This window comes from Rhagoletis zephyria, unplaced genomic scaffold, assembly GCF_001687245.7.
Source record: "Rhagoletis zephyria isolate East Lansing unplaced genomic scaffold, Rhagoletis_zephyria_1.1 Rzeph_scaffold_00381, whole genome shotgun sequence".
NCBI lineage: Eukaryota > Metazoa > Arthropoda > Insecta > Diptera > Tephritidae > Rhagoletis > Rhagoletis zephyria.
This window is the reverse complement of record NW_016157465.1, coordinates 23,610-51,473: the sequence shown is the minus strand read 5'-3', so window position 1 is coordinate 51,473 and position 27,864 is coordinate 23,610. Positions and strand designations below refer to the sequence as shown.

Sequence of the window (27,864 nt, the reverse complement as noted above, 5' to 3'; positions counted from 1 at the left end):
CGCTCGTGTACGGAACAGCAACGTTGTCTCTCTAAGCAAAAAGGAAAGCGCCACAAGTTGAAACGCCTGAAAAGAGACTGAGTAGAACGGGTCTCATAAAGACAGGCAGACAGATCAGTCAGTCAGTCAGTTGGGCAAAAGCAGGCCACCCTAAAACACAGTGAATTATCAAGAATCGACAAAAAAAAAAAAATTTGTGCTGAATAAAAGTGAAAATTTGTGCATTATTGAGAAGAAATATTTAAATAAAAAAAATATTTTTTTCTATTTTTAAAACAACAACTACAGTTAATACAAAATGAGCAGTAAGTTCGAGCAAAAGACGTTAAGCAAAAAAATAAAAATTAAAAAATAAACGCCCGCACGTTTCAAGCTTCAAATTAATAATTTACAATCAGCTGCAATAAATACAATAATTACAAGAATAAGCGGCAAGCAAGAAAATGAAAATGAAGAAAGTTAAAAAGCGAATATGTAATCGCAAAACTGATATGAAAAATATGCAAAAAAAAAAACAAGAAATAAATAACAGTTAAATAAACAAATACGTTTGCTGAGCAAAGCGAAATTTAGTTAGCATTAATGAAATAAAAGTTAAGATTTATTTAAAGAAAAAACTAGCACTGAATATAGCAATAATCAAACTGCTGTTGTGGCTTTTGGGCTCCACACGCGCTAGCAGTTGCGCTTGCCTAACAAATTCCGAATTGCAGTTGCAGTCCACACGCCCGTAAAAATGCTGAAGCGTTCCTTATCAGCCATTCATCGTTCGGTGTGCCCGCAGACTACTCAATTTATTTATTTTTTTTTTATATATTTTATTACATATTTTTAGGTTTAACTCTTTGATAATTTTTTAATTTTTTTAAGTGAAACATTTTGTGAGAAAAACATTCGCGTGTACCCCAACCTGCGTACTACCACCGCACATACCCATCCCGGCGCTACTAACCAGTGAAGGAAGACCTACGGCATTTGCTTGATTAAGCCGTAAAACCGCCGAACCGCTGCTTAATTGATTCATCAAGTGCGATCTACGACTTTTAAACTTTAATCTGCTTGCTTTTTTATTCACTCTACCGCCCCCTTCATTGCCAATACCTATCTGCCACATTTGCCTACCTTCGCCTGACAAACGTCTAAGCAACGCATTTTTACTTGGTCTTGGTTGTTTCCCTGCGCGCGACCTTTAGTGACCTTCAGCGTTTTGCCGCCTGCATGGCGAGGCGCAAAATACCACAATCCCCTCTTTAATACTCTCCGCGCCATTGAGCGATGGCACTCGCTCTTTTAGGCTACTTACTCTACAACGTAGAGTCTACATACTCGTGCACTAGCGCCAATTATTTTACTATTTTTCTTTTCTAATTTTATATATTTTTCTAAACTTTTTTTTTTTTTATTTAGCGTTTTGTGAGCGTGCAATCAACAGCCGCTGACTGCTACTACATATGTGCATACATACACACACACAGGTATTCTTTTTGTGCGCTCAAGCGTTTTTATTTTTTGCAAAGTTCCTCAGTACGTTTAGACGTCATTGACATGATTTATATTTATGTTTTTGCAAATTTTTCTCTGTGCATTAGTGCAAACGTACACACGAACGCACACATAAGCAGATGCGTTCGCAACTCTCTGTCGCCATACTATTTTTAAATTCAAAATTTTATTAATAACAACTCGGCTGTTAAGGCGAAATTGTACGCATCCATTTTCGAGACTTTTCCCTGTGACGCCCTTCTGGCTTCACCCAAAAGAAGTGAGTTTTTGACAGCCATCTGCCTGCTAGTGGGGTCAAATGTCAAAAGTGACATTTACCACACGTTTATTAGCTCTCTTTGTGTTTTCGTGTGCTCTTTTAAGCGCTGATTTTTCGATTTCTTGCATTCTCTCTTTGCCATGCGGCGTCTCCATGCGGTTGCATATCACATTTCATATTTTTTTCAATATTTTCCGCCCAATGACTATACATTAGGGTGGGCCAAACAAATTAAAGGGGGAATTTTGGTGCTCTCACCCCAGGATTGTTCTGTATCGAAAATAATAAAAAAACCATGTCGATCAAAGCGTTCAATCAGCAAACTCGGATTCTCCTAAGGAGACCAGAAAAATAATACTATCCAATTGTTTGTTTAACCATTTTTTAATATTTATAATTTTTTATTGGTCCCCCAAAAACTAAAAAAAAAAAAATAAAAAATGGTCTTCTGAAGAAAAACGGGGTTTGATGATTTAAAAAAAAATTAAATTAAATAAAAAACTATTATTATTATCATGATATTTTTTCGATATACACTGGCGATCAAAAGTGAGTGCATTGTGTTTTTTCTTAAATATTTGCATAGCTTTTCAAGCTACATTTTTTTAGTTATTTTTTTATAAAATAAATAAATTTAATTAAAACCACATAAGCCAAACTTTCAAACTTTATACAGAACTTAAAAAAATTCAACAATCGACTTAAATTTTTTCGCATGCATATCTGGACCACCCTATTATACATATGTACGCGCTTATTTGATTAATCTGCTGTTTTTTGTTTAAAATAAGCATTCCGGCAGCAAAATAAATGCGTTTGTAATCAAATGCCGGCAATATGTATAAATTCGAAGGTTTTTAGAGTCTACATACATACAAATATAGGTATGCACATATTTTTCACTGATAAGCTGGCACTCATTGCGGCGTTGGATGGGTTGGGCGGGCATTTTACTCATTTTACTGTATGCATTTTTTTTGGTAATCAGTTCTGATGCCAAACATGGTTTTATTCAGGCACCGAAAATAACAGATTTTTTTAACAGTTAAACTTGGCCAAATATTTTTTAAGGCCGAAACAAAAGTCCTTTCCTAATAAGCAACAGACCGCTTATCCAAGTTTGGTATCATATGGACCGATATGGCCTTTCTAAGAAATATTGGTGGCAATTGGATTGTTACTACAGGTAGGATTTTGTAGGGAAATGCCAGTCCAGGCACTACTAAAAAGTATCCCAGTTACGGAAATCTTCCCCACACCTAAAAGGGAAGCTGTTGCTCTGGAGCCAGTCCAGGCATTAAGAAGGCTGGCGCTGTCAACGTAAACTTACTAGAGCAAATCTGCCTAGCACCTGAACTTGTCCAGATTCTATTGGATGAGAACATGGATAAGAAAATCTATTAAGCGCCGGAACAGATTATCTGTAGACGGGATTCACATGCCAGAATCTGTTTTGGCACTGTCGAGAAAACATCTGTTACGGAAATCTAGCCAGGCTCCAAACGGAATAAGGGATTTATCCAGAGAAATTCCCGCTAGGAAGTTCTGCTAAAAGTTTTATATGAAACCTCCCAGGAATTTTATATTCCTAGGGCGAAAGCCAAGGCTTGTGTGTAGAATTTGTAGATATTAAATAATGTGAAATTAAAGCCCAGTTAAAGGCCCCCTCGATAAAAAACCCTATCAATTTATGGAAAAGTAAACTAACAAACAACAAATTGACAGATCTAGCCCGCAAATATTTGAGCGCTCCACCCGCCACCGTTTCGAGTGAGCTATTGATCTTGAACGAAAAGGTGACAAAACTACTTTTTATGATATATACCTGGTAAGGTGTTTACGTAGTTTTTTTCATTTGCTTTATTCGGGAAGTTAATGTTGTATTTTCTGAGTTTTGAAGTAGATATTTGTCACCGATTTTTATTCAGCGAAAATTATTTCATAAGTATGCTAAAAATAAAATTTCGAAATCATCAGAAAGGTATTTCAATAAATTCACAGCAAAATCACCTGCTGTTCAGTTGTGCTCCGAATTTTCCAAAGCTGCTAGTTTAACGGTTTTCGCTAACGATGCGCTTGGCTAGTGGCATTAAGAAGGCTTTTTTGCTTTCTTTGCAACTAAATTTAGCAGAGAAAAAATATTACTGAGCATATTCAGCTGTTGTTCTTGTATTGTATATATAAATAAGTGTCTAAAAAATATACACATTTTATATTTTCATCTTCTTACTCAGTATTTATACTGTAAAAACAAGAAAACAAAATCTTCGAGAGATTTATTTTACTTTATAGCAAATCTTTCTTGTTGATCCCGACAAAAAGTGTGATGTGCAGCAATGTTTTTCTTGGCTAAATTATGGCAAAGAAAATTAGCTTCTTTTATTTCTAATTTATTTATTTCAGAGTATATTTGAAATACGCCCACTGTCAACGTAAATTCACGCAGCACATGAACATGAATATTCTCATGCCGAGGTGGCGATGCAAACGTGTATGTGAAATTTATAATCCATTTCGCTTGTAAAAATTCCGACACGTTGGCGCAGATGTTCGCTAAAGTTTTGAAAATTTGTTGATCTCCTTTCGAATTTTGAAACTTATAATTCTTTCAGAGACACATGAAAAAATATTGTATCCAACACGTAAATTTTTTTTTTTGCAGCTCGCTCAAAAACGTAATCGGTTAATTGCTTTAACTTCCACTACTCCGCATAAGAGAATATCAGGTATATAGAATCGATTTAAAAGTTTCAGATTTTATAGAAACTCTGCATATCGAGTTGCTGTAGAAGCATTTCTGCGTCAATAAGAAAATTTAAGTCGTTCACGTTTTTTAGCAGTTAGTTTTGGATTTTTTTGTCAAATCTTATATAAGGGTTGTATTTTAGATGCTTCTCATTTAAAAAAGTTATTTGGTTGAGTACAGCTTTGGTAAACTTTTTTCTTCTTAAGCATTCGCTTAAGTGAGCATTTGACTAAGGATCCTAATTTTTATAGTGCTGTCCTCAGCCACTTAAATTCCTTTTGCTTAATTGAACAGTGAATAAAATTCTAAAAGTTTCTCACTTTAGCTAATTTCATACAAAAAACACTTTTCAGGAGAATCCGCTTAATTGATTGAACCGCTTATGTGACTCCTTATTATAAGACTGTATAGTGCTATTGAAATTTTATACCAATAAGGCCATCCGTTTAATTGCGCATCGACTTGAAATACAAAATTTTGCCAGCACAAATTTTTTTTTTGCGAAATCTTCTACAAAATGTGTTTTTTTTGTTTTGTTTTGATCTACCGCTTATGGGTCTAACTCACTTAAGTGGTTCTAGTTTAGGTATCCTTTATGCCACAAAAATTAATTGCTTCTTTTACAACTATATTATTCAATGGCCTTACTACAGTATCCTCCGCTTAATTGGCTATGAGAAATCGTACAGAATTTTATCTATTTATCTGTGGTATCAATTAGCCGATGTTCACTTAATTGCACAGTAATTTTAATCAACTGGGTTATTGGTTTAAGAGGGAGGGGAAACCAGCTAAGCGTTGATCAATTAAAGGGTGGGCACTGTGCCTTAAATTACTGATGCTTTTTCTTCCGATAACTTCAACATGAACCACAGTGAAGAAAGCCTAAACACTCGCATTTCCAACTGGAAATGGCACAAAGACAGTAAAGAATTGCTGACATTAAAGCGCATGTACCAATTCGCATATTCGAGGCACTCATATGCAAAAGCAGATAGTACGTACGTGTTGTATGTACATATATATGCAATCGCCAATGCACTCGAACTGGTGAAATGTGGCAGTCAGTGCCTCTGTGCGCCTACAACGCAGTTCAGAAAACATTGTTTCTGTGTATTTTTAGCAATGCACCTTCGCCTTCGCCTCCGCCAGCGCCATCGTCATCGCCCTCGCCCCTGCATTGACAAGCGAAGATCGACGATCGAAGACCGTTGCAACGCGCGGTACTACATATGCATGTACATATGCAACTGTGGCAAGTTAGCGAAGCGAGAAAAATAGCAGACAAACTGAAACTAACAAAAAATAAATAAAATAAAAAATAAGAAAGCAAAAAAAAAAACAGCCATAGGATGGGATGAAATTCCACCACATGCAGTCAATGGGAACACGTTTGGTCGTCCCTTGTCTTTCCATATGCGCACATGCATGTACATATATGCATTAGGGTGGTCTAAAAATGCATGTGGAATAACATAAAGTTCAAATTTTAAGGCTCTCACCCCCCCAGGATTGTAGTAAATAAATCGAAAAAATACGCCACTGTGTTTTTATTTCGAAATCAAAAAATGTTTCCATGTATTTGATATGAAAAAAAGAAATTTTTCGTGGAAATGGTACAGAATTCTTGAAAATCAATATTTTTCAATCGGAGAAATAATTTATTTCGGTATAGAAAAATAATTTAGGGGGTGAGGGCCACCCTAATGTACTTACTTACATATGTACGAATATGTATCCATACGTGGTGCCGGCGAAATTGCCCTCACCGGCAGCAATAGCAACAAAAATAGGACCGGCATTAAAAGTCGATTTCAAAAACTTTTGCAACTGTTGCCGCATTACCAGCAATGCCGGTTTCCGTTGCCGGCAATGAAATGTCGCAGAGCTTTACTGCCTGCTCGTGCTGTATGTAGTTCATTGAAGTCTTGCAGGCAAGTCTTCCTCTAGCAGTAGAAGCTAAATATAATTTTACTTGAAAACATATATGTATACGTATACATACATACTATAGTATGTACATATGTATGTATACTGCTGCACATGCACTTTATTATTCCCATTTTATGCACAGCCATATGGAATGCATGAGACCTTAATTAGCGGCAGACATTTCTGAACTACTTTTATTTTTTTTCAGAATTTTTTTTTTTAGATTTTCTATCCTTCTACTCATCGATCATTGTTCGCGTGAATATGAGCGCGTTGGCATGTCGAGTAAAATCCAACTTTCAAAAAATCATGTTTCTAGAAATGCTCCACATTTCGCCTGCCCTGCTAACAACAATTCGCTAATTAATGGTCAATATTAATGATTTAAAAATAATTTTAATTGGAAACCACTGAATTACTTATTTGAATTTTTAAATTTTCAATATTCCGACCCGCGCATGGAAAATATTAAACACATTCCGATTTGCGTTTATAAAATGATTTAGCTTAGGTTTTTTCTACTTTTTGTCACGCACAACATCCTTGTAGCCAAAGCCAAGAAACATTTTTCACAGAAGCACTTAAAATAAATTACGGTCAGATGTGTGCATTTTCGTATGAAATTAAAAATAAACAAATACATTTTCATATTGCCTGCCATGTCAACATGTTAATGAGCTGCAATATTATAAAATTCAAGGCCGAATCCATTTGTTTTTGATATGTCATTATGCATTAAATCACACTTGGCGACAGTAAAAATTTTAATTTTGAAATTTTGCGATAAAATTTTTAGTGCGCATTGTTTCAAAAAGATGTGAAATTTGGCGACGAAATTCCTGACAAATAGGTCTCCTAAAAACCCATATGCTGGCTATTAAATACGAAACTGCCGATTAAATAGTGTGAAAAATTTACCTTTAGTAGCCACGTTTCGATTGGGATATTGTGCAGATTCCTACTTACATACATACATTACTCAAGGTACATTTTTCTATTGTAAAGGTAATAGAGGTCGAAAGTACTGTACAAGATACCATTATATGCATGCAAATTATGGGAAGTTATTGTTCAATTTTTAATATTTTAGATGATACAACTTTCACCTCTCCAGCAGAAGACCCAATGTGGTCAATCGAGCCTCTACACTTTCTTTACCCGGCGACAACTCCTTAACAGTGATCTACCTTGCCAGTTCATTGGACCTACAGAGAGCTAATTCATTGTACCTTTTGCTAAATGCTCTCCGCTCCAATAATGCAGAGCCTTTTTAATGAACAAATTTTTTGTTTACTTAAAATTTTTCGTGGCAGCTTGTCCATTTTGATAGGCAATATTTGTAAGCAAAGTTATTGGAAGACTTTTTTATTTTAAATTTCTCTTGAAGCCAATAATTAAAAAAAAATTAAAATTTTTTATCAACTAAATAGTTATGGTCCTCGTCAAACTAAACGCGCAGGAACGCCATCCTTGATTCTTATTATCCTATAGCAAAAAATTTAAGAACGACAAAAAGAATTTTAACCAACTTCAACTGCATCACAAACCTCAGTAGATTTCATTCATTCATTTGAATAGCTAATTAGCTACTCGCGCTATTCATATAAGAAAGCACTTGGGTCTGTTCTTTAAATGACAACTTACTTATTATTAGCTATAATTTGAGTACTTTACAATACTTTCCAACTCGAAGCTAAGTACTTGTGCACTGCAGTGGGTCAAGTGCTTTGATAATTTTTAAAAACGTACATTTTAGTATTCGTATAAATACCAATGTTCACAAATACAGCAGGAACCACATATTTTCACACTTGAATTGTTCGTAAAACACAAGTGTCTACTGTGGTTTGCATTGAACTTGAAAGACTTGTTCGTATTACAAGCGCGGCCATGCAAATTTATACATACTCGTACATACATACATACCCACATACGTATGTAGCAGTGTTGCCACAAAAATTTGCCAAATTCCTCAAAAACAAATGAAAAATCCTCAAAATCCGAATACATTACTCAACATTTTCTTATTACAGATATGATTATTATGTACTACATACTATTTACGGCTACTTAGTATAAAAATTAATTACGTTCTCCAATTCAATTGGTACTTCAAAAAATTTTCTATAATTTTCTGGATCTAATGAAAAGTCAATGTGAATATGTTCTTCTCTCCATTTGTTATCGAGATTTTGCAAGTTCAAAATAACTTGAAAATATAACGATGGAATGAAAAAAATTATCGATAACATTTTGAATATTTGGCAGCAAATGCAGATCTAAAGCTATTTATGTTGCGTATGGGGTTGTTTGAAGGTTTGACAAGCCGTTTGAGGAAAATGTGAACAAAAATCAAAATTTTTTGATTTTCTGGCCGCCATGTTGACGTTTGATCAAAGAGCTTACGTTATGTATGGTAAAATCGCCTCATTCGCAACGGAGTTTTCACCGAATGAGGATGCAAGAGAGAAAAAACGAAGAAACCAAACAATTTAACATTGTGAACCGGAAGCAACTAAAAATCTTTACTTGAACGAGTCATGTTTGCGTGGTGTATGGCGAAATGGGAAAAGTAGGTTTGAAGAATGTTTGATAAGCCGCTTGTGTGGTGTATTTCGGTCTTTATAAAATTTCGGAAACCTTTTTTTTCAAAAATTTATAGCGCGATTTAACAACTCCGTTCAGTAAAACATGATTGCATTTGTTGTCTGCAAATATATCGAGAGGAAATTCCTCAAAATAAAAATCCTCCAAAAATACTCAAGCGCACCCGAAATTCCACACCTTTTGAGGAATTACTTACAAAGTGGTCACACTGGTCTGTAGTATATTATCTTATAGTTGTCATAAGCGTCTGCTCAACTATGAAATTTAGCGCTCTTATCTTATAGCATACTCTTAAAATACTGGACGTTCTCTTTGGTAAGCTAGAGAAGGGTGTTTTTTGTGCGCAAAAGCCTATTGCAAAGGGCAGATTTGCTCATTTTATCATATCAAAGAGTAGCATACATAGTATAAAACTTATGTAAGTCAAGGCATATTGAACAGGCGGGAGAAGCATTGGAGCTGATTTTTGTTTACATTTATTCTAAAATGTCAAATTTTGTTTACCTTACCTGACATTTAAAGTTCAGAGAGAGAGAGAGAGGTCTGTGTAATGTGCATTGGGTTTAAGTAATTTGAGAAGAGTAGGGAAGGTTTCAGAGAGTAAGCGTTTCGGGACGCATACATCCATATGTATTGGCTGATATTAGATTTCAAAGGCGGCAAATTTGTGTAACTTGAGAATGTGGAAATGCACTGGGAGAAGTTTGTGGATTTAACATTTGCTATTTTGTATTTTTATTTTTTTTTAATTGTTTACTACAACTCTTCCGTCTTCCAATTCTTTCTCTTCGTTACCTTAATGCCTTGGGTATGGTTTTATTATAAAAATAAATCGTGTTATGAAAAACAATATTTAGCCCAAAATAACAACAAAAGTTATTGTAAACAAATTCGTCATCTTGTTTTCTTAACAAAATACACATTATTGAGTTGGCCACTGTAGTGCCCGCAGCCAAATACATATGTAGTACATACATATGTACATAAATATACATGCTAAAAAGTATAGTACCAATTTTATGGACAATTGCCATTTTAAAGCAGCTGCCTCTAAAATATTAGCTTCTTTCTAAATTTATTTTACGTAAATAATTTCGTACACGCCATACTGACTTTTCAAATACACATGCACGTATAAATACTTCTTGTATATGTATATTAGGGTGGTCCTTAACAAATGAAATGAACATTTTTTTTTAGTCTCACCTCTTCAATCGGTAACACCACTGTCATAGATAGCATATATAAATTTTGATCCCTATCGGAGAAGGTTAAAGCATGTCGCACCAAGGGCAAAGTTCAGATCCCTCTATGGAGCCTCAAAAAATTAAAATTAAATTTTTTTTCATCTAATACCCAAAATCGATACTAAATTTTGGTCCCGACTGGAGTCGCTTAAGGCGTGTCCCAAAGGGGTCAAGGGCCAGATGCCTTTAAGGACTCAAAAAATTAGGAATATGTTTATCATTTAATGCCCAAAATCGATACTACTAAAGAGAGAATATCACATATAAATCTTAGTCCCGATTGAAGTCGGTTAAGACGTCGTCACAGGGTAATCTGAACTTTGACCCCTGTGCGACACGCCTTAACCGACTTCAATTGGGACCAAAATTTATATGTGATATATTTGATTATAGTACTTAGCAGCGTCGTAAGGGTTCGGGCTTAGGTAATCTGATGTAAAAATTTCCTCTCCACATTTAAGGACCACCCTAATGCATATTCGTATATACAATATATTTGTTCGTATATTTACTAGATGTTAAACACTAAAATGACAGAATGTGACGGTGGATATTTAGCACCTAAAAATACACAGATTTTGTTTGTTTCTCTCTAAATTTTATTACCAAAAATTTGTAGTAATATTGCTACAAATAAAAACATTGGCAGGTACGGTGTTCTCAAGCTAAATAAATTCTTTCAAAATGAGGTCAAATGCTCCGCAACAGAACGTTGATTTTCCAGGCTAAGGGGCGAGTAATGTCATTTCGGCTACAAAATACAATTTTCATGGCCCTTGCTTTTCCGCCAATTGAGCTTTATAGTTTTTTTTTTGTTCCTACTTTCTATAGTCTGCTGCAAAACCACTTTGCTTGGTAGGCAGTTTGAGCCTTTATTGAAAATCCTTAGCTCTAAGTAGATATCTCTCATTCCAGGAAGCTTTTTGTTTCTCATATTTTCGCGTTTTTAATGTCGCCGGAAATTCATAGAGATCTTTGAATTCAATTCTATGTAACACGAGAAGGTAAAGGCTTGCTGGATGACTGTAAGAACTAAAGAGGTAGTTTGAAAATCGAAAAACTGGTTGAGATTTATAAGACCAGTGTTCAGTTACAGCATTTGCCTTTATATCATTGAAGCAACATACATTTTTTTTCCATAAAACGCAAATTTTTATTATATTTTGACACTACTTATAAGATATTCCTATTTAGGTACATACATATGTACATATGTACGTACATAGCATACATATGTATGTATGCAGCTATAAGTGACAAGTTATATAAAATAGATCAATTAAAATGAGCAAGGGTAAGTCTGTAAAGTTTTCTTTGACGCAATGAAACGTAAATTATCTAATTTTTATTTTAGGCTGTGCGATAATATTTCGCATGAACTCACAAACCAGACACAATTAACACGAACACATCCATATAAGCACACATTCTCGCAAATACTCGTAATAATTCCACACATTTACCTACTTAAAACTTATAGTGAAAATTGATGAATACCAAACACAAAAGTCCGCAAACATACATACATATGTACATACACACGCAAACGCGCTCAAATACATACAAACACAATGTGCGAAACCAGAAGCAGTCCTCTCATACTTAGCGCTAAAGCGCAGTTTTAGGCGCTGTAACCCTGACTCTTAGTCTGTATGGGAATCATGATTGTTGATGTCCAGAAACACCCACACGCTCAGGCAATCGCAAGCGCCACCAAGCACAGTAAAGCCATATTCTTTGATTGATTGCGCGCAGTTGGTTCGTTGGTTAACGGTTGTGCGGACACCCACCCAAACACACACACATACGCAGCTATACATGTAAATGTAGTGGCAGCAATTCATGCTCGTGCACCCGTATTGGAATATGCGTTGAATGCATTTTTTTACGTACAAAGGTAGATTAATGTCCTTTTTACTATATTTTATTTCTGTTTTTTTTTTTTAATAGAATGTATTTATTTTTTAATTTAATTTTTAATATCTAAATCAGAATTAACTTTTTAATACAAACATTTTAATTTGCTCTTTGCCTCAAATGTAACGCTAATTGTGATTTTAAATTTTTCTTTTTTTGCCTAACATTTAACTCTTTGTAAAACTTATTATTTTTAAATGAATTCACTAATCACAGCAAACGTATGTAACCTGACTGATGTTTTAATGTAATTTTGTATATATTGAAATTGAAAGTAAATAAATTTGCAAACATATTAATCATAAATTAGTAAATATTTGTTTAAATCTGAACGTTGTAGTAATTTTTTGTTCTTTTTATCTGATTTTGTTTAAACCCAGCTCCATGAAAATGCATTTTGGTTTTGTAAATTTAGTGCACTGAAAACTAATACTAGAACGATGAAAAAACATTTAACCCTCATCTAAAGCATAAGCCATAATCCTATAGGAATTTAGAAGAGGGGAAATCAATTTCTAAACAAGTCGATCAGGTGCGTTATTAAAACTAAGTTGGTTACATGGGGATTATTGGAAAGCCAACATCAGAGACGAGGCGGGGGAGGGGTGGGGGCGTAAAAAAGCGATCGATTATACATTTCCCGATTAACTGAATGTACTATTTTCCATTCTCTTAAACCCTTTTAATTAACTAATATACTGGAGGAAAATATATATTTACATATCGAAGGCTGTCAGCAGTCAGTTTGAAAACGCCCTATCTCAGAAAACTTGCAAGAACGCCCTACTTCAGAATTTGACTGACTTTTATTGAAAACGCCCTATCTCAGAATTTGGTTGAAGAACGCTCTATCTCTATTTATCTAAAATTCTAAAATAAGACGTTGTTGAAAAATTTGGTGAGGTTAGGCGTTTTCGAACTCGAGATAGGTCGATCTTCCACTCAAAAATATATATAATAATATTTATAAATATAAAAAAAAATAAGTAATCGTACAGAGAAAATTATACTCGTTTCCTTCATTAAATAAAATCATTTTTTTTTAGACTACCACGAAAGAGCTTATCTATTTTATGTATTTTTCGTGTCAATTGTAATTTGATTTGCTTATTAAAGATTACAGGTATATTATACTGTGTCAAATAGCAGGATTATTTTTTGCGGTCCAATATGTAAATTTCATCGTAGGTCAAAAAAAAAAATAAATAAAATGTGTCAAAGTTTCAGCAAGTATCTTCGTTTTTCCGTTTTTTTTTGACGGTATCAGTCAGTTTCGTCTGGTTAAGCTACGGCATACCGTTGATTTTATTTTCTTCCATGTAAAAAGATCGTTGAGCATATTTCGTATGGAAGAAAATGACTGACACCGTCAACGAAAAATATCTGCCAAAAATCCACGGTAAAGGCCTGTATGCAGCTCTCAAGAAAAGCAAAAACTCCATATAAAATGACGTACAAGAAATGGCTAAGAAATTTTCTTGAGTCAAATTTCCTTAAGGCAGTACGCAGTTCTTAAGGAATTTGCTACGCTTTCTACTACGGTTTTTAAAGTTTTTAGTGAAAAAAGAGCACAAGGCAACCCAGGTTTGCAACAGAAATATATGCCCGTTCCATTATTTCTTGAGGAAAGCTTGAGGCAACAGGCTATGAAGTATCAAAAATGTCAAAATTCCTTGGACACACACACGAAATAATGGCAATTTTTTCTAACCGTTTTCTTGAGAGCTGTATACAGGGCATAAGGCCGAGCTACTTCTTGCAATTTATTATACTAAAAGTGATTGGGCTACAAAGGATTGTTATACTTTTTTTGTTTTAGAAAAAAAGTAGCGGAACAAATTTTTTCATTGACGATTCAGAAAGAATATATGGCTGAAATTTTGCCACAATTTTTTTTTTTTTTTGAGAAAAAATAGTTATTTTATTTTACACAGTCAGGTTAGGTTAGGTAAGCGTGCTGCCTCCGCATGTGGGGGCACACTTGGACTCGACTAAGCTGTCCGTTGTGATGCCCTCAGAGTGGTAGGGAAAAAACGGACGCAGGGAGGGTAGGGAAAAGAGGGAGGAAGTTATGGGAGAAATATGACATGTACATACATAAATATTTGTATGCAATCTGCATTAAACGGATTGAAAAAGTATACAATTCTTTTGTGTTTTGTTTTGAGTTTGTGTAGAAAGTCGATTTTTCACTTATTATTTAAATAGACATTCGTTAACAGTCAAGAATAATTTCATTGTTTGTAAAAGCCTAAAAGTAAGAAAAAACTATAAACTATTTTCTGCTAAAAACTTTCAGAAAAATTTGCTGCTTATTTTTCCTTAAATTTATGTATATCGTCGTTTAAAGTACAAAACCGCGTATCGTCAGTCTGCAAAACCGGAAATGGGAGCAGGCTTCTCTGCCTAGAATCACCGCGCCTAAAACTAAATGAAACAAAGATTGTTGAAATTAATCGTCTTCGGTTGCGGTAACTGGTTAAATTGTAGAAGAAACTGGTGAATAAACTTTTGGTGTTATAAATTATTATTTCCTGTTTCCGAATTAGCCGCGTTCCTTTAATGGTCTGAAAGATGCTTTGCTTTCCTGAGGACACAAATCAAAGTATTGTTTGAGCATTTTTGTAATTGGAACTTTTCTGAGACTTACAAAGAGAAATCGCTATGCATATATGGTGGGAGTGGAAAAAGGTTCATATTTTGGATATACTATAAATTTTTGGTACAGTTAGGCTCTTTGTACGAAAAAGTATTTAAAAAAATTCCGAAATCCGGCGCACATTCTTTAAGATACTGAAATTTCACAAAAATAAAAAATTGAAATGGCGTGGGTTTTTAGGGACTCAAGAGTGTATATATATAAAAGAAATTGTCGAGCAAACTTTATGTGGAAGAAAATACGAAACACCGCCAGCAAAAAAAATTATTAAAAATCAACGAGATTTACTAGCGTCTTGAAATTTGCACTTAAAAACTTCTCAATAAAAATATTAAAATTTTTGGGTGTAACTGCTAAAGTTTGTTAAATTTTTATAATTTTTGTACGAAGTTTGAAATGTGAATTTATATGGTGCTGGTTATGTAATATGCTAGGCATTTATAAAAAAAATTATAAATATTCAATAAATAACAGAAAAATAACCAAAACTGGTCAAAATGTATCCAAACTTAATTAGCTGACCACAAGAGTACTCAGTTAGGTTACTCTGGTTCCAATGGCCTCATTTGTAATTGAAATAAACGCATTCAAGAAAAAATAAGGAATGCTAATTGTTTTACGCCCACATGCCTGAAGCTCTTGACGCCGTGCTTTATACAAAAATACTAATAAAATAAGAAACACAAAAAAAAAAAAATATTGTAAAAATAATTTGCGCTTGAATACTGCTGCTGTATTGCCAATCCTGCTCCGCTGCTGCTGCTTTCACAATTGCGTCGGCTGCTGCTACTAGACACATACATGTGTACATACTACATAAATACTACCCATCTCGGCCGCCACCTGCCAACGGAAATGATGAATAATTTTAATTTTGTACATAGTATAAATATTCGTATAGATATGCATTAAGGCGTTCATAATTTTTTTTTTATGTAAGCAAATGAAAAATTTAATTCTACTGAAGCTTGAAATATCTGCCGCGAGCATTTTCTTAGTAATTTTATACATACGTATGTACATATGTATGTATGTATGTATATGCTGTATGCCCACATTTACCTCGCAGTACCCTAATTGTGCGCTTTTCTCATTCTTTGTTTTTAGAATTTGCGTGGGTGACGCTGACAACGAATGACACGTACTCGCTGGGTGCTTTGGTGTTGGCACATTCGCTGCGCCGCACCGGTACCGCTCATCAGTTGGCCGTCTTGGTGACGCCTGCCGTGTCAGAGGCAATGCGCCAACGCCTACAGGATGTATACAATGTTGTGCAGGAGGTGAATGTTTTGGACTCACAAGATGCCGCCAATTTAGCGCTGCTCGCACGTCCCGAATTGGGTGTCACATTCACAAAGTTGCACTGCTGGCGCTTGGTGCAATTCGAAAAATGCGTTTTCCTCGATGCCGATACACTGGTGCGTCTCAGAGAGAGAGAGAGAGCTATGCAATGAAAAATAAACTTTTAAATGTATCTACTTTTCCACTTCCCTTTCCCCGTTTAGGTGCTGCAAAACAGCGATGAGCTGTTCGAGCGCGAGGAACTGTCGGCCGCACCAGATGTTAGCTGGCCCGACTGCTTCAACTCGGGTGTGTTCGTGTATCGTCCCAGCCTGGAGACATTCGGCAAAATCACAGAATTCGCTGTGCAAAATGGCAGTTTCGATGGCGGCGATCAGGGCTTATTGAATTTGTACTTTGGCGATTGGGCGCACAGCGATATTAAGAAGCATTTGCCATTCATCTACAATGTGGCCGCATTCGCTTCCTACTGCTATTTGCCCGCATTCAAACAGTAGGCAGTGTTTCGTTTTTTTTGCTATGAAAATAATTTTGAATGAAATTATTTCTTTTTCCTTAACGCCATTTTAGGTTCAGAGATAAAATTAAGATTTTGCATTTTGCGGGCAAATTGAAGCCATGGCTTATACAATTCAATTCCGAGAATCGCACTGCACTCACGCCCACAGAATATGCGCATGCCACCGATTTGATACAGCTCTGGTGGAGTATCTTCTGTGATAATGTTCACCAGAACTTGTCCGATAATATGGTGAGTGTTTTGAAAATACTACACATTTACATACATAAAGTTAAGTTTAGGCTAAATTTAATAATATTTTAATTTTAATTTTTATTTCTATTTTTATTTATGTTTGCCTAGCGTTCAACGCATTTTTCTAATATTTTAAATGCAGCTGTTTTTGCCAGTTTTTTTTTCAATTTATTTTTACTACACTAATTACTTAATTTATTAATTCAATTAATTTTTATGTTTGAATTTGTTGCCCGATTCTGAAATAATTGTCTAAAAACGCATTTTCGAAATTCCCTTACAAGTCTGCGCAAGGATTTAGTAGTGAATGTGAAGCTGTGGTGGTAAGATATGTAAGTCAATGCGATTTTTTTTTTTAAATTTTATTGAACTAATAGACATACCTAGAAATATATAGAGTTTTTAGAATAGAAAGCAATCCACTTGATCGCTTTATAATTGAATGTTGTACAGCAAATTTTTATGTTTACTCAAGTCAATATGCATTTGTATATAAACTAGAATAGAAAGGTAGCGGGTATGCATTTTTCCGTTGTAAATAATTTCAATATCAATAATATTTTTCGATGCCAAGAAATATTGAGTAAATTGTTTTTGTTTATTTTTTTTTTGTTGAGAGTAAGTTATTTAGTTATTTACATGCAATAATTAAATATAATTTTTTACCAAAGATCCTATTTCGAACTTCGAAGGCCCATATCTCGATTTCGGAGGCTAACTTCGAAAAACATAGAAATCCCTGTTTTACCTATGACTCAAACTTAAAAAAAAATTGGTTTGGCACAATACCAAGAAAAAAAGTTGATTTTACCGTACAGTGTTTTGGGTGGTCTTAATGTTGGATCCAAGTCTTTAAATACTTCAAAACTGTAACTGACGATAATGCCTGGTGTTTCAATACTCGAATACTCCAGCAATAGCCTCACTAGTTGTGAAAAAACCCGACAAGCAAAAACTTAGTTTCATATGTCACTAGTCGATGGCACATACCAAACAGGTGGCCACATCAACCTACCAGATAACTCTGGGGTATGAAATACCCGCCTCATCTGGCATACCCGTAGCATCTGACAGAATACATATTTATAAGATTTAAACATTTTCTGGTTGGAGGAAATTTCGACTAGTTTCGCTTAGTGGAAAGTTTCAGATTTCGTAAAGTTGAATTGAATAAAAATTAAGGTGCCTATACCAAAGTTACCAGATCCAAGGAAAGTGGATGGAGGCCATAATTAAGCACATAATATACCTAATTCGCCCTTTAGTTTTATTTAACCCCATCGGGACAACACCTTTCGGTAAATAACCTAGACGACTAAAACATTAACCAATCCTCGAATAAGTATTTCGTTACTTGTAACAGTTCCATTCTTCTCTTTTGTATTATTAGCAAGAGTAGTTTGTTGTTTTAGCGCCTACTTATCCCTGTCGAGATCCCTCACTTAAGCTTCAAATCGTTGTTAGAGAGCTAAATTAACGGTGGACCCAGGTAAAGGGCTGTTTCGGCGGGGTCGGCCCATAGGAAGAGAGGTTTTGGATGAGTCAACCTTTGCATACGACAGACACTTTAGTTACGATAGGGGTGAGTTTGGCCAAAATGTCTCGTGTTGTAAGCTACCAAAAGCTTTGGTTTTAGAGATTTGACCGTTTGTTTTTAGATATGGGGACCATTCCAATAATTTTTTGTCCGAATTCTACATCGTTATCTCCCTTCTCGACTACGTCTCCTCCACAACAAAAAAAAAATATATATAAAAAATAAAAAATTCTAAGGGTATTTATTATTGTATATTAGTCTCGGATTTGCACTTTAAAAAAATATTAAAAAAAAAATATTGCAACAGCGGACACAACAAATTCTTTGGGAAAATAAAAGAATTTTAATGCTGACAAAAATGTTTACTAAAAACAAAATAAACAATCATGGAACTTTTTTTTAGGTTTTATCTAGTGTTAGTGCTAATACAACTTTTTATTGGCTGTTAAGCAAATATTTGTCTGTGCGAACCTTTTTCATTACTTTTAGAGTAAATAGGTGTCAACACTTTGTACATCATTGGACTTTTCACTAAATAGCACAGATCGGCGCACACATAGCTAATGATTTGCTTTCGATTCTGTAAGCGTGTTGCACTAAAAATATACATAAGTACATATCTATGTACATTCATTCGCACAATGAGGTCAAAAGCTGTTTGGTTTTCTTCAATTAAAATTTTTAGTTGTTTATTTGTTTTTTTCTTTTTTTTTTTTAGTTTTGTGTGTAAACAATTTAATGCGTTGCCAATATTTTGCTATTGAATACACAAATAATTGCAATAATCGTTCGCTTTCATTGCTTTATATTTGTTTCTCATTTTTTTATTTTATTTGGCAATTTTGGCCCTCCACTTTTTGAAGAATATCCAGCTTTTGTGACCATAGTGATTAGCGTAAATATTTGATTTAGAAATTTAAATATTTATTTTCAATGAGCGCATCATTCGAATAGGCAAACAATCGAAAATAGTGCACAAACAGAATTTATTTCAAGTTGGTACTCTTTCGAAAAAAAAATATAGAAAAGAGGCTACAAATAATGATTTTAGTAAAACATTCGCATTAATGTTTGTGGATTTTACCAACATTAATGGAACGTCCATTCTGCAGTGACAAATGCATTTCTGCTAATTTTTTGCTTCATAGAGTGTCCATATACCCGTTACAAATTACCAAGTGCCCACATATACATGCATATGTGCTAATATGTAGGTGTGATTGTCTAATTTTCGTTGGCAATAGCCTAAAAACAAGTCATGGCCGCCACACCCAAAGCATTTTCCACGCATAATTGGCGCAGTCACTACAAAACAAATTTTTTATTTCAAAATTTTATGTTGATTTGAAAAATTGTCGATCTTCTTCTAGCTGTTTTCCATATGCATTTAAGTAAGATCATTCTAGCACTATTTTGGCGGATTGCCAAGGCAAAAAAGCGACTACATATACATATAGACATGTTTATTTATACAATGACTGCAAAATAGATTAAGGATAAAATACATATGTATGTGGATATGCATATGTTTGTTTGTAGGTGTTCTTATTTACCTACTTATGTATAATTGCTAGGAAAATTTTTGGACAAAAACGAATATAAAGGCCCCGCTGATAGCAAATATTTTGTTTTATTAAGTAAGCAAGCTCTCTAAAACAAGAAAATTTCATGGATAATTGGAAATATTTTTGAGATATTTTTTTCCAATTAATTCGACTTAGGCTCAGATTATGTTTTTGCACTGAAAAAAACGAGCTTAAGCTGATGATTTGTACCGAAAATCGAGTTGTGGTTTAAGTTCACTTTTTATAAAGAAATCCAATGGCTACCTAAACGTCAACTCTTTAAAGTAGACTTCATCTCCTGCTCCATACGACATGGATTTCTATCTGTTTATTCTAAAGCCAATGAAAAAGATGAAGGCGATGCCTTTAGAAAAATTTGGCTATATCGTTTTGTATCCGCCTGCTTGATTTCTGCAACGTTTTTTTGATGGCTATTTATAAGGTCGCATCTCTGGTGGGTATATTGTGATACGATATTTAGCAATAAAATCTACAATTTCAAATTTATATAGTCCATTTTCGAAAATAGTCCTTTAGTGTAACGTTCATATCTTCAAACTTATTGAAGCTGAAGACAATGTTAATAATGTTTTTGAACATCTAACAAAACGCAGCTATGCAGTAAAGTTTGAAAGCTACCATTTGAAGTTCATGGTCGGGTTACTTCCTCTCCAGTACGTTAGACTGCATCACCCATACAAAAATAGAAAACGGTACTGTGTTTTCATTGGAATTACAAAGTCTATTATGGAGTTTTTTTATTAATAAAAATAGTCTCTTAAAGATTTTTTTTTGGAAAAAATCCCCTCAAATGACTAAACGGTTTAAGCTTAAAAAACTTGCATGAAAATATTTAAAAAAAATTTAAAAAAAATTTTCAACGGAATCATAATAATTGATGATGCTGTTTTTTAACTTTTTTCAAAGATTGGTACAAGAAAAACTTGAATAACGGAACCTAAACTATTCCGATTTAGACTTGTGAGGTATTATTGGAAAGGTATATTTTATTTCTTTGCTAATAAACTCATTGAAAGGATGAAAGAGAAAGGTGGGATGAACGAGCGTCATTCCAAGTTCAATTAAGATTTGTTGGTTTTTGCACGAAAATAAAAAGAGTGGGAAAATACCTTTCTTTTGAGACCCCATAAGTCTAAATCAGAATAGTTTTAAAAAGTTTAAAGTTAAAAAAAAACAGCATCAAAAATCTCATTATTACGATTCCGTTGATAGGTTTTTAAATATTTTTTATGTAGATTTTTTGAGCTTAATCTGTTTTGTCGTCTGAGGGATTTTTTTTTTTAAAAAGTCGTTTAAGAAACTATTATTATTCATAAAAAACTCCATTTGTGGAGGTATTTCCCAATCGGTCCAGCTCACGTGAATCTTAATATTTTTCCGTAATATTTTGGTGGACGTCTTCAAATATAACTTTGTAATCCCGGCGGAAAAACCACAACCTTTTTTAGGCTATGTAGTCTAATGTACATATTTTAGCATACACAAATTTTTTCAAATAACTAAAAAATTTACTTTCCTCTGCTAAAAAAAGTTGCGCTCTCTCGAAGTTGAGTTTTGCCGAAATCTATAATAAAATCTGAGTTTTGATAACTTTAGTCCTAAAACTGCCTCGCCCATTTTTGATCGTTTGTCGCCTTAGATACAAATTTTCCGACTTCGATATATCGAGGTTTCACTGTAGTTTAAATTATGACTTGCTCCTGGGATATCCCCATGTTAATAAAGGCAGTTGCTTACAATATAAAAGGAAGAATTTAAACTAACAGTATTTATGAGGAAATTGTTTATTAAATTGCTTCTAAAGTAGTTGATTTTCCAACAGGGAACCTGTATTTCCATAGCTCAAAGGAAACAGACAAGAATTTTAGAATCTTGTTAGGTCATTTGTAATGCAAAAATTCAATGAACTACAAACTACGAAGTTACGTCAATCAAAACCCGTAGATAGAATAAAATACTTACCTATAACTGAAGGTGACAGCCGACGTTATTCAAATTAAAATTTTTAATAAACGTACAGCTTCATATTCAGGTGAAACGTCGCTTGCCCTGTGCTAATTGTATTTAGTCATAAAAATGTATTTACATGTAAGAAAAAAAGCATTTAAATGCATTTCTGCATGTTGTTGCTAGTTTAGTTATAGCTTTGTAATCATAATTTTTCTTATTTTATTTAAACTATTAACTACTTAGTACTAACTTTAGCTGAAAATTTATTTTTTATATTTTTCTAATACTAAACATGGCAAACAAAAATCCCTAAAACAAATTAAAAATTACTCCAAAATTGGATATTTGATTTAAAAATATAAAAAAAAATTTATTTGAAATGCATTCACGCTTTAATTATGTTAATGGCATATGCTAAAAATGTAAAAATAATGTACCGTGGCATGGCTTGCTCTCAAATAAAATAATCGACAATAATATTGCATATAAATGCCAACAACAAATACAATGACAAAAAAAAAACAAACGAACGCAAACGAAATGCTTCGCGTACGCAGTGTGGCGCTATTGAGCATTATTACTATCATTATCAACAACAACAACCAGCAAAACAACAACAATACGATCACTACCATCATCACTACGAATATGAGCATCATCACCATCACCAAGAACACCATCATCACCAAGAACACGAGCATTCGCCCCCATCACCGCTTTGTTCTTATGAATTCGGTAAGATCAAAGCGTTTCGTGATCCTTGGGAAGATTACTATGAGAACTTAGCCAGAGATCATAGTGACAGTGAGCAAAATAATGAAGCAAATACGCAAAGTGAGCAATCACAACAAAACCATCACGAGCAAGAATGGCAGCTATCAGCACCAGAGCCAGCACCCACGCCTGAATGGCAAAGCAGCGATGTAGAACAGCAGCATAGTGATGAGGGACTGAGAGTTGAGTGGTCACAGGAATACAATGAGGCTCATTATAACCAACAAGAGGCTTGGGTTGAAGACACACAACCACAGCAACAACAAGAACAACAAGACTATCACCATGAACAACAAGAAAAGCCAATAGAACAATATCACAGCCATGGGTCTCATGAATCCCATATGCAATATGAGTGCCCAGCACCAAGTACAAATTCTTCAACTAGCAATTTCGATGCCAATGAGAATGTTGAAATGCCAGCAGAGAATCAAAAAAAAAAAAATTATGAAGCTGAAGTTCATAACGAAAACACTGCCAAAAAACCAAAAGACTTAACATCTGTAACGCCATCAAGGAATACAGATGCTACAGCGAATATAAATACCGTTAGCGGTAGTAGGTCTAGTACAGATAAGCAAGCATGCCGTAGTGAGGAAGAGAATGAAACAAAAGAAAGAGAAAACAAAAACAAAGACAAAAATGAAAATAAAAACGATGAGGTAAAGTGACGTGACACGATTGTATGAAAAAGTAAAGTATTTCGTAGTAGAGTCATAAATGGGGTTTTCAGTAGATTGTTTGTAAATAAATTTGCGACGTTGTTTGAAACATCGGAAAAAAGATATTTTGTGTAGTTGTATTAGAACAAAAAAAAAAATTACATGAGCATGTCATAATCTTTGGCTTAGGTGGATTTTAATTGCATACTTGGAGACTTTTGCAACTTAGACCTAGAGCACAAACGGGCCATAAATCGGATAATTTATTTAGTTTTACATATACAAAAAATTATACTTTCATTTGTTTTATGCCGTCTTATGTCAAAGATCATGTCATGCCATTAAAAGTTATCAAAAATTGTATTCTGAATCATTTTGCATTTCGTCATTAGTGATGTCATAAGTCGTGTCATTGTCAATCTCCACGTCATAGTCATCGTCAGTAGTCATGTCATTGTCATACAAATTTTAAAGCCAATAGTCATGTCATTGTCATAAAGCTTGTCAAGTCAGTAGTCATGTCCACAGTGATCTTGTCAAATGTTGTATTCTAAGTAAATTGGATTGTCATAAAAGCTCATTATATTTTATAGTTCAAGGTCATCTCACTTAGCTCATGCATATTTTTGTAATACATCGTGTTCTCGTCACATTATTTCATTTGTTTATATTTTCGAACACAATTCATCAACATCAATACATGCGAAATTTTTATTTCTGTACATACTTATTTATTCACACAAGTAAGGTCTTTAAGTCTTGGGCTTCATATAAGACTGGCTTACTTTCGTGCATAGGTTTCTGCTACTAATTTAATGGTGCTATGATAGTTTCTTCCATCGGTGATAGTAAATTCCCTTTTGCAACCAGAAGTTATCACTTTAACCAGAGTTGATTGATGACCTTCTCCAAAAAGACCAGAGATTGGCTACAGTTTCGAAATAAGGCCAGTTAAGCATTTTTCAGCAATTAAAAAAGCCTGCATTACGCCTCAGTAGAATTTGAATTGCGATCAAAGGAAATGGTCTAAATCTCCATATTTTCCAGATAATAAATGGCCGGCCAGTCAAACCCTTTATGGATTTGCTTTTGTAAAAGGTAGCTTAAACGGTCGCAGAATTAATCTATTTATGTAAGGTTGTATATTCATATTGGTTATTAAAGCGCTTTGGTAACTTTTATGCGGAAACTTGGTAGGGAAATTATTTTTGATGTGACAACACTTGGGCTTATCACAATATTTAGCCTAAGTGAGTATATAAAAATAGCCAGCAACAGCTGAGCTAAATTTCGTACTCAGAACACCACTACTGTCAGATTTTTGGCCGTGGATGAAATCGCTACGCTCAAGTGTGGTCACGAAAAATCTGTAATTGAATAGAAGCCTAAGCATCAGAAGCGCTAAATGAGATCGGTTATATATGGAAGAAAAAAAATTATTTGGGAAAGAGTTGCATATTTTTAGGCACACGAGAAAATTCATTAGCGATTTTTGTTGAAACTTTGGCCCTATTCCCACGATAATGACAAAGTTCATCACATAAAAATTGCTTTAATTACGAAGAGTTTGCCGTAAACACTTAAGCGTCGAAATAATTATAATTTTCTATGTTATTGTTATGAACTATTGAGTACGTGACAATGACGAAATAACGCTTATATTCGGCGTCAAAGTTTTAGACGCTGCAGTTATAGCAATTGTTATGCGCTGAGCATAGCAATTTCAGGATGTGGATGCGGATTCGAGTTTTCTCATCTTTTGTTGTAGATTTATTTTATTAAAACATAGTCTTAGGTCTACTCTCAATAGGGTATTAAATTGGAATATACAATAATCAGCTTCTGGCTTTGGGTCTATAAGTACGCATTGGTGAATGAGCCCGAAATGCATGTTAAGAAATTCCATATTAGCATATTGGATCTGAGCAAAATTTTCGCACATATAACCAATTAATTAGTTAAGCTTTATGATGAGATAGCACACTCCTAGCCATGTTATGCATACATATGCACATAGTTACTTATTATAATAATACATATTTTCATTTTTGGTTCACATTTCGTTTACACATTTCAAGAACCAATTTTCGCACTTAAGTAGGTTTCGCACAAAGATTTTTTTCTAGAAATAAAACACACCTAATCAAGCAGGGTAATCTTCCCAAGGTAAATGAGACGGACCGCTTTGGTGTTAAGGGAACTTAAAATAATTGATAAAATCGAATAATAAAAACCACTTATAGATAAACGTTAAAAGAACACTAAAACAAATATATGTCTTACAAAAAATATACGTTTAGTCCATTCCTAAATATTTGTCCCGCACGTTTATGTTTGAAGCTAATTGTTCTATGTTGCCTGAATACTAACCAAGATCGTCAATATGTTTTATTTAATATGCACATTGTTTTATGTTAAATATTAAATGTACATAGCATGGATTGGTCAAAAAGTAGTTGCCGACTTATAAAAATAACGTTAACTACATCTATGCTAAATATATACATACCTTTCATTTTTGGAACAAGCTGGCAACTATTTTTTGACCAAAAGTTGTAAATATATACATATGTAAATACATACGAGTACCTACGAAACCTAGAAATTACATAAACCTTTTAAATTGCCAAAAAAAAAACTAACATTTTCCATTTTCCGCTCACTCTCCAGGCTGGTTTGGCTGGCGCTCTATCACAATTGCGCCTCGGCGAGCAACGCACTCCCGAACAGGAAGCCTACGAACAGCTAATGCGTCGTCAATGCTGGGAGGCCGGACAAATCGATTATGCGGGCAAAGATTCCTTTGACAATATTTGGAAAAAAATAACGCAAACATTGGAATCGAAGCCGAGCGCATCGCCGCCAAAGGAGGAGGACAAGTCTGGTACTTCATAAAAGTTTATAAATTAAAAAAAAAAAAAAACTATATACTATATATCAAAAAAAACAACATTAACATTTGAAAGAATACAGACGTCCTCCACATGATATTCATACAAAGAAACATTAATTGAAAAAAAATATATATATAGAAAGAAAAAAGAACACATTAATACAAGCATCCTTTATTTAAAGTAAGGCAAAGAGTTTTGCTCCAAAAACAAGCACAATGAACAAATTGTTTGCACACACACCAAAGCATACGCAAACACACACATAGATATTTTTGTAGAGAGACACACACACACACACGGCAAAGTGTATTTTTTTTTTTAGGACATAAACTTTATTAATTTTTACATACGTTTTAATTTATCTTTTATATTAAATGCTAATGCCAAAATATGTCTTGCAAGTTTTTACCACTTAAGATAAATTTAAATACTCATACAAACATATTTGCCATATACATTGCACAAATATCATTGCAATTGTTATATAACGACCGCAATTTATTAATCTATTATATCACTTATTCATACGATTTTTGATTTTTTTTTTTTCAAGTTCATCAATTGCATATCTACATAAATATTTGTTACATTTATTTGAGCATTTTTTTTCAACATCTATTGTGACGTGTTTGTTGCTCTCAAAAGTCATACTTTAATATAAATATAAAAAATAAAACTGACTATTTTGTAAGTCTTCTTTTGTATTTTTAATAAAAGTTGCGAATTTCATTTAATTATTTGTTTCAAATTCTATGTACATGTGTGCGTGTGTGTGTGTTTTTGGCGTGCCTACGTACATATTTCCTAAAAAAAATAAATAATAAACACTCGCATATCTTCACTTTCCTAGCTAACAATATTCTACTTAAATAAAAAAGTTCAAATGAAAAAAAAATAAATAAAAAAAATTGCATAATTAAAGATGTTATATTTTTTGAATAAAATTTATTTGTACTACAAAATAAACAAAACTTATCAAACTCATGTGGTTTTTTATTTCATTAATTGTTCTACATAAGTACACACATAAATACTTTGTGTACATATGTATGTACATAGTTTTATGTTATTTACTTTTTATATGTTTTATGTATATTAATTTGTTTGTCTTTATTTTCAGCACAAATTACTCTTCCTGTGTTTTGTGTAACACCTAGAACATACATACGTATTTGTATTTATGTATCACCAGCGTTTAGCATATATAATTTATGTACATATGTTCAATTTTGAAACTTTTATTTTTTGGCAGACATTTGTTATCCTGCTTGGGGATTCTCTGATTATTGGTTCGATTCTATTTTTTTAACCAACTGGTAAATTTTTGGCACTTATACGCACCTAAATTGTGTTATTAAGTGTGCCTATTTTCTAATAACTTTGGTCTTAATTGCTTTTAGTATCTATGTCTACAACTTTCAAAGGTATATGGGTGAAAATTTTTCAACTGGACCTCGGATTTCAGTCAAGTTTGAATTTTTGCGTGAAAATTTGTGGGTAGAGATTTTTATAAACTTGAAAGGGATTCTGAGTAT

At 33.8% G+C, this 27,864-nt stretch overlaps 2 protein-coding genes across 4 annotated transcripts in view; both read left to right on the top strand.

The window, feature by feature from the left end:
* Window positions 1-123: 123 nt before the first annotated feature.
* Gyg (glycogenin 1) lies at window positions 124-26,460 on the top strand. 3 transcript variants are annotated; one of them, XM_017611233.1, is made up of 6 exons: window positions 124-305; window positions 15,978-16,288; window positions 16,376-16,665; window positions 16,743-16,923; window positions 22,557-23,435; window positions 26,106-26,460. In XM_017611233.1, the coding sequence occupies exons 1-6, from the start codon at window positions 299-301 to the stop codon at window positions 26,328-26,330; spliced, it is 1,893 nt and encodes a 630-aa protein (XP_017466722.1). In that variant the 5' UTR covers window positions 124-298; the 3' UTR covers window positions 26,331-26,460. The 3 variants fall into 3 exon arrangements, with proteins under 3 accessions (XP_017466722.1, XP_017466720.1, XP_017466721.1); XM_017611231.1 differs by lacking the exon at window positions 22,557-23,435 and adding an exon at window positions 17,211-17,258; XM_017611232.1 differs by lacking the exon at window positions 22,557-23,435.
* Window positions 127-27,864, top strand: part of LOC108359383 (ATP-dependent RNA helicase ddx46) — a 33,254-nt gene continuing 5,516 nt past the window's right edge. Inside the window, exon 1 of the mRNA XM_017611229.1 lies at window positions 127-305. Coding sequence (XP_017466718.1) covers window positions 299-305 — 7 coding nt within the window. The 5' untranslated portion in view covers window positions 127-298. The remainder of the gene's footprint in view (window positions 306-27,864) is intronic.

Excerpts from the sequence above, each read along its gene's own strand:
- Gyg (XM_017611233.1), top strand. Across the intron at positions 16,924-22,556 it reads AGAACTTGTCCGATAATATG|TGTGGCGCTATTGAGCATTA; the intron begins GTGAGTGTTTTG and ends TCGCGTACGCAG. Across the intron at positions 23,436-26,105 it reads ATGAAAATAAAAACGATGAG|GCTGGTTTGGCTGGCGCTCT; the intron begins GTAAAGTGACGT and ends CTCACTCTCCAG.